Raw genomic sequence first — 8,448 nt, forward strand, 5'->3', positions numbered from 1 at the left:
ATATATATATATATATATGTAAGTATATATATATATACATACTTGTATATACACAGGTGTATATGTTGAGAAGAAGACTTCAAAGCTATCTGCCAACTTTTGTTTACTTCTTTGCTAATTTATTTACTTCTTAATAAATATTTATCATTGAGAAAGTTTCCAAACATTAACACCAGGTGCAGGCCCAAGAAATTTCTCAAAATGTATAAGGTAATTAGAGTAGAATTAGTTTAATCCGATGCATTTATTTATGACATAGTGAAAAAAGGGCTGATGTTGGAACCAGATAAGAGTCTTAATGGTGATATATATATATATATATATATACTGTGTGACCCTGGGCAAATCGCTTAACTTCTCAGTGGTACGGAAAATATTCTAAGAGCAGATCATGTTATCCTTCAATGCTACAGGGAGTTTCCTCATCTGGGAATCCCACGGCAAACGAAATCGCCGGTGCAGTCCTCTTCCTTATCCTGCTTGGGATATAATTCAATATACTTAGAGATGGCATGTGATTTGTTTTAATTAGCTATTTCTTTTAAAATGTGACTCGGCCCAAATGTCTTCATGTGAAAAAAAAATGTAGCCATTGCTCAAAATGCTTGTAGCAAATCTAGTTTTAAATGGAAGCAATTTATTCAGAAACCAATCTACTACTGCAGCAATAATCAATGTGTTTTCCCTTAGCCCCATACTGGAGCTGCCGAAGGACTGTTGTTAATTGCCTGTAACTAAAAGACTGCTGTGCCCTTAAATGTAACTCTTTGGCACTTGTTCATTTGTTGTGTTTAACTGAATGCCAGTTTCCCTTAGGTTTTGCCTAGTAATTTTCCTTTACAATTTTCACATTCACACTTGGTCTCTTAAAGGGGGCAAAGTCTATCATTTTAACAACAAAACACAAAAGCCTAAACAGATTTTAAAAGGTTTGCACTTTCTCTTTCCTTCCTCTGATGTAGAATTGTGCTGAAATGGAATCTTTTTAGAAATGCTGCCTCTCCGGGCAACTTGAACTTGAGCAGAAAAGCAGATCACACTTCAAAAGGAGAATAACATTTGCTGTGGTAACAGGACTCACATATTAATGCAGAGATAAATAAATCAATTGACCGGAGTTGTGGCTGTTAACAGTGACAATTTTCAACTCCCAGCAGTTTTCTGCTGAACCAATGGAGAAAGAACATTGGGGACGAAGCACTTTAATAAATGTTTTTAAAAAGGGAACAAATAGATGGAGAAACTACGTAGACTGTAGATCGGAGCTGAGGTATTGAATATAATACACATGTTATTTATCATGCATGAATGGTGGGTGATATGTTATACCAGTGGTTCCCAATCTTTCTTGGCCTACTGCCCCCTTTCCAGAAAAAATATTACTTAGCGATCCCTGTCACATACTATCACTGCCCCCTTACAGTTATTCACTGCCCCCAAATGCACCTGTGGCCATCACCGCCTCCCTGGATCGCTGCAGCACCCACCAGGGGGTGGTGGCGCCCACTTTGGGAATCACTCTGTTATACTATTACATAATCTATATTAGCAAATATGTGTATTATGTGTATACATATATGCATATATGATAGAGATAAATAGATAAATAGGCAGATATTTATGAACACTTTTAAATGATAGTTATTTCACCAGTTTTTGTGGTTGCAGCTTTGGAGTCAGAAAGACCTGAATTCAAGTTGCTTTTGTGACATGCTATGACTGAGTAATGCTGGACATTATTTAAAGTCTAAGTACTCCAGACAGCTCTAGAAGCATATAACTCTCAAGAAAGGAGAAAAACTCCATTAAGAGAGAAAGGACTTGGGGCAGCTGGGTAGCTCAGTGGATTGAGAGCCAGGCCTAGAGACGGGAGGTCTTAGGTTCAAATCCAGCCTCAGACACTTCCCAGCTGTGTGACCCTGGGCAAGTCTCTTGACCCCCATTGCCTACCCTTACCAGTCTTCCACCTATAAGTCAATACACAGAAGTTAAGGGTTTAAAAAAGAGAGAGAGAGAGAGAGAAAGGACCTCACTAAGAATTGTTGAGGTCCATGAAATCACAGGTCTTTTCAAAAGAAAAAATGATTTTCTGTGTTACTATGGTAGGATTTAGAGTGCTAAAGTAGAAATTAAGAAGACCCAGGTTGAGTTCTCATTTCTAACTTTGATACGTGAATTAGAAAAAAAATTGCTTAATCTGTGTGCATATCAGTTTCCTCATCTGTAAAATGATCATAATAGTGCTGTATTACTTACAATTCAGGGTTATTTTAAGGTTCAAAGGAGATAGAAAGTGTATGGAAGATCCACAAAATATTTTGCAAACTCTAAAACTGTACTACATATATTCTATCCTATCCTATGCTATTCTATGGTATAACATGCTGTTTTATTCTGTTTATTCTACTCTTGTTGCAATATTATATTATGATTGTTGTTTAGTCTGTTCAGTCATGTCCAGCTCTTTGTGATCCCATTTGAGATCTTATTGGCAAAGATCCTGGAGTAGTTTGTCATTTCCTGCTCCAGCTCATTTTCCACACAAGGAAACCAAGGTATAAAGGGATTAAGGGACTTGCCCAGGGTCACCCAGCTAGTAAGCATCTGAGGCCAGATTTCAAATCAGGAAGATGAGTCTTCCTGCTCTATCCATAGCGTTACCTAGCTGTCCTTTTATTTTAATAGCTTTATAGTATATTATGTTATTTTATATCACATTGTATATGTACGTTATAATCATGTAACAAAAATATTCAATGAACATATACTAAGCATGCAGAGTGTCATCTTAGGCTAAGTAGAGGAAACAGGGGAATATAAAATCTCCTTTCTTCAAGAAGCTTTAAAGCCCTACTCACATTTGATTTTCAAGAGGTCTTCTCTGATTCTCTTCTTGGTCATGAACTTAGGATCAGCTTCTAATAATGGATTCTGGTAAGGATTTATTTTAGGTTTTCCATCAGTACCTTAATCACTCCCCTTTCCCCCGACATACATACCCCTTACTGGATTTATAAGCTCCTGGGGGTTAGGGTCAGTGAAACTTATCTAGCCTTTGTTTCTTCCCTAGCACCCAGCATATAGATGACCTTCAATAAAATGGTGTTTTTCACATTGTGTGTTAACATTGCATCTCTACACTTGTGGTGTCAAAGGAGTTTTAAGGACAAAATGTAACATTTGCCAAGTTAATTGGCATCAATAAAAGTTTGGCTTTCTTATGCTAACTTACTGTTCTCATAGCTAATACTAAAGGAAAATTCCCCAAATGATCCCAAACATAAATTGCATAACTTTGACTATCTGTATGATAGCATATTCATGTGCATATACATATATACATTTTGGCACATGCGTTGGCTTATGTAAATAATAGAGGCATTCAAAAAGCAAGAATATTATCCTTTAGATTGGGTAATTACTAGGCTATGATCACATCATTATTGCATTTCATTATGTCTAAAGTTTTAATCTTGGAAGCAAGCCTCTTATATACCCTAATGCACTAGACAAGAATAATTATTATTGCAAGATAAATAGACATTGCGAAAACTACATAACCTAGTGGATGGAGTGCCAGGGGCATCTGGAAGACCTGGGTTCAAATCTCAGACACTTACTAGTTGTGTGACCGTGGATAAGTTACTTAACCTTGTTTGCCTAGTCCTTTGCCTTTTATTTTATAGTTGCTACTAGATCAGAAAGTAAGGGTTAAGAAAAAATATACAAACAAATGTTCTAAACTTTCCTGGTTAGGACATGCCATCTAGAACTAAGCTGATGTGAACTGCTAAATAGGTCAGCCCTCTTTTACCCTCATGTCTGAGCTATTTCACACTTTGAAGTGATTATGCCTGCCATGAAGTTTCCCCATTCATTTACTTCATTTGTTAATACTTGCTAACTGGATTAAAAATAACACTTACATAAAGACCAATGATGTGAACATTGCCTAAAGTGCTATTTCTGTTTCTAGGAGTCAAAAGGAGGTATGTCCATTGTGTTTGGAGCTTGTTGTTTTCCAAAATGGACTGACATAAAATAGAATCCTCGAGAGAGATTCTAAACTGATTTGATCACCAGAGGCAAACAAGATGGTCAGGCACAATGCCACCCTATGGTTTGAGAGGGTTGACTGGGGGCACCCATAGAGGCACTAATCCCAGTATGGGCAACAGCATCTTCATCAAAGGGCTGCCTTCAGCTACATGAAGCCACACAGCAGTGCCAGCTCTTTGATCTACTTAATACTTCCCCTTGGCTCAGGGTTTTCAGCTGCCAATTTTACAATCTTCCCTTAAAACATAAATGACCTTTTTGTTGTTTGTTTCTTAATAGATTTTTTAAAATCATGAGTTTATGCCAAGCCATTTATGTTTCAGAATCATATAACACTGTGAACTTGTAGGAAAATCATGGACCAAATCAGTACTGTCTCTATATTCATATCTATTCTATCTCAAGTCTTTAGCTCCTTTCTTAGTTTCCATTTGTCCCTAAGTGGGAAGGAGTGGGAAGAGAGAAGACTGAAGAAATTATAGCAGTGGATAAAATATACCCAGAGATGACCTGACCAAATGTATACCACATTCATATCATCCCAATCATGGCTTTTACAAAATTTTCCAAGAGAGATGAATATCAAATTAGTAAGCTTTCTTGAACTTTACAGTATTGTTTTTAGACCAATGGACTTAGAATCCAGAAATTGTTTTCCAATCCTTCCTCAGACACCTAATTAGCTGTATGACCCTGGACAAGGCTCTTAACCACTCTCCTACTGAATTTCCTTATTTAAAAAAATGGAAAGGTGGAAAGTGGTGGCTCAGTGGATTGAGAGCCAGACCTAGAGGAACGAGAGATCCTAAGATCAAATCTGGCCTCAGACACTTCCTGAGCAAGTCACTTAACTCTCATTGCCTAGCCCTTACCACTCTTCTGCCTTGGAACCACTATACAATATTGGTTCCAAGATAGAAAGTAGGGGTTAAAAAATGAGGACAGTAATAACACGTAACTCACAAGGTTATTATAAGGCTCAAATGAGATAAAATGTGTAAAATACTTTAGAAATCTTAATATGCCTTACAAATGCTAACAATGATGAAGATTATGATGATGATGTATTTTTATAATATACCCTTAAAACAAACTTTCAACAATGAAAAAATGATATTTGACATTTGTAAACAGAATTAAAAAGAGAAGGAACAAACTTATTACCATCAAACACACACATACACTTTCTATGACAATTTTTTCAGATTTTATATTAACTTCCTTATTCCCTTGGAGATTTGGTCATTTATTTTATGATCCTTTGTAATATTTTTTAAATTGAATGACTGTTAGCAATATGTTCTATGACCCTTTGCTGTGTTCTCAGAATATTGAAACAATGTGACAGATAAGCTATGCCTTTTCTAATTTTATAATATGAAGCTTCCTCAATATCCCTTATTGCCACAGAGATACAAAAGCTTGTAATTGTATGGAAAGAGTAATGACTTTTAAGAGGTAGAGTGTTATCGGATATAGGAAACCACTCTGTGGGACTCCCAAATGTATATTTTGACCAGTTTAAATTCTTTATACCAAAGATAAAATTATTTAGTATAGATAGATGTCATAGTTATCAGGGCTGAATAAATAGTTGGGATTTTGAGTTATTCTAATGAGCTTTGCTTGTATAAAGGTAATGCAAGGAGAAGTAAGTTATATGATAGTTTAACCCTTCAAATATCTATCTAAAGTCTATTCCTACTTCTTAACTCATTTTTATTATAGTAGAAAAAAAACTGATTAAAGAGCAGTATATACATATACATATATATTGTGCACATACATGTATATGTACTTTATGTGTATTATATTAGCGTATTTGTATATATGTATGTGGATGGAGTTGCATATACATACATATATATATTTCCTGATTAAACTACTAGATAAGAAATGGAGGAATAGATGATTAAAAATAGCTGAACTTTATCATACATAACATCATGGAAAAGTCATAAAAAGGATGATGGCATTATCTGGGTTTGGTATAAAATAATCACATCTTGATCCCATTCACATTAATGGAACTTGTGTCATGCCAATCATTTTGAGATTTTCTCATTTAAATCCACCTTTTTGGGACAATGAATTAAAAAGATATGCTTTGTCATTTGAGATAGATATTCATATGTAATATATACATGAACATAAATTCCAAATCATAAAATACACACACACACATATCTATGTAGCCTATGTGACCCAAATCTCACAAGCATTTTTATTTGCAATTTAAGTAGGAAAATAGCACTCTGGTAATTAGTATTAAACTAAAAGAAATATTGGATAACAGTTCATAACAAAAATTGAATAGTAATCAGCATAGATTGTGTAATATATAATTGACAACAAATAGATTCAGATTTGATACTATAGTATTTTGTTGTATATTTCATTGAATCATGGAGTTTCTGAGCTGAAGGGAACCTTGGTGTTTACTTATTTCAACCCACAGGCTGAAAAATACTGTAATGCTGAGAAAATAATTTGCTCTACAATATATCCAATAAGTTGGAATCCCTTATCTTGAGGACCTGAAATGAGGGAGAACCCGCAACATCCAGAAGCATTCCATCTCACTTTGAGATAGCTCTAGTTGTTAGGAAGTTTTTTCTGAACATTAAGCCTAAATTGGCCTCTTTGCAACTTTTGCCATTTAACTTAGTTTTGGTCTCTAGGGACAAATTGAATGAATCTCATTTTTCTTCCAATAGTGTGAAAGCCACTATCTTCTTTCCTTCCCACCTCATAAAACTTTTTTTTAAACAAAAAGGAAAACAAAAGAAAAAGTTTGTCCTGTTCCCTAATTGTCTAATTTCTTTCTCTTTTTTTGTTTTGGAAGATGGGGTCTTTAAAGAGGAAGATGAACCTTTTGCCCATAAAGATTAGAAAATGCCTATACTCTATAGAAAAAAATTTGAATGTTAAGTAAAAGAAAAACAAAATCCACATAAATGAATTTAATCTCCAGACTGTGAAATGAATATGAACTTGTTATTTTCACTGTGAGAATATAGTACCACAACATATTGTGCTTTTTGCAGAACTGATGTATACAGTTGAACTTGCTGGTGGGTTGGGTGCCATTCTGCTGCTGCTTGTGTGTTTGGTGACAATCTACAAGTGTTACAAGATTGATATCATGCTCTTCTATCGGAATCATTTTGGAGCAGAGGAAATTGATGGAGGTAAGAGATTCTCAATATTTTATTTTATTTTTTCTTTAATATCCTTGTTATTTATATCCAAGTATACATGAGCACACACACATGCACACACATATATGGGTACAATTCTCTGTTATTGCAAGAAAAGAAGAGTTATCTAACAGTAACTCTTGTAACTGTTCTAAACTCTTCATTAAATCATTCTTTCTCCTGCATTAAATACACTGTGACAATGTGAGGGCTGATAAACCTCTTCAAATGGAAACATGACACCAACATCTTTTAGGATTTGATTCAGAATGCCACATGCAGAATACCATCACAGACTGTGATTGAATCAGAGTAAAGCCTTCAGCTTCCATCACTCTGTAATATATATTGAAAGGCCAACTTTATGTCCTCATGAGCAAGAAATGTCTTCTCTAATTGTATTCCCCAAATGTGTAGGTGGATGTGAATCTCCATTTGCTCCTTGTTTAAGCTGATCAGTTTCAATAAACTGTTCTGAGTATTTTGGAATTCACTCCAGTCAGTGAGATCTTGTCTTTCTAATTTAATTCTTTTTAGCTAAGGCTAATGCAGATTTAAATTGTGTTCCTATAATTGTGTGTGGAGGTGAGGGTATAGATAATTTCAATGACAATGAATCTAGTATTTTTTGTTAGAGCAGAATAAACTTATGTGCTTTTTATTTTTGTCAATGAACACTAAAATAACCCCTAATTAATGACTCACCTGAATAAAGTATCTAGCAGAGTACTTTGTGCACATATTAGGTGATCAGCCAATATTAGTTAAATTGAAGTTACTTCATCGTATAAATATGGATGTATTTTCAATGTTTAAAATTAAGGTATCCAAGTTATTTGATAACAAAAGGTTATTTTATTGTTACCATGTGAAGTATCTTACTGTGCACACAAGGTAAACATTATTTATCAACAAGAGAAAGCTGAAACAATATGGCAGTAAGTATATCACAAGAGAAATGTTATCAGAACATAAGATTATACTAGCATTTATTATTCTATCAGCACTAAACCATTTTACTTTGGATAAGGCATTTAATCTCTCTGAATCTCAGTTTCCTCATCTATAAAATAATGGAGAATGTTAAATTAGATGGCCTCTAGGCTTCCTTTCTTCTCTAGATCTGTAAACCTATGAGCTGCTCTGGGTGGAAATATTTCATATATATATATATATATATATATATATA

General features: G+C 34.6%; 1 protein-coding gene across 1 annotated transcript in view; it reads left to right on the forward strand.

Annotated features, from left to right (window-relative positions):
* IL1RAPL1 (interleukin 1 receptor accessory protein like 1) overlaps window positions 1-8,448 on the forward strand; it is a 906,599-nt gene that overhangs the window by 871,011 nt on the left and 27,140 nt on the right. The window contains exon 8 of the mRNA XM_044669211.1: window positions 7,107-7,250. Coding sequence (XP_044525146.1) covers window positions 7,107-7,250 — 144 coding nt within the window. The remainder of the gene's footprint in view (window positions 1-7,106; window positions 7,251-8,448) is intronic.

Source organism: Gracilinanus agilis, chromosome 3 (genome assembly GCF_016433145.1).
Source record: "Gracilinanus agilis isolate LMUSP501 chromosome 3, AgileGrace, whole genome shotgun sequence".
NCBI classification, from domain to species: Eukaryota; Metazoa; Chordata; class Mammalia; order Didelphimorphia; family Didelphidae; genus Gracilinanus; species Gracilinanus agilis.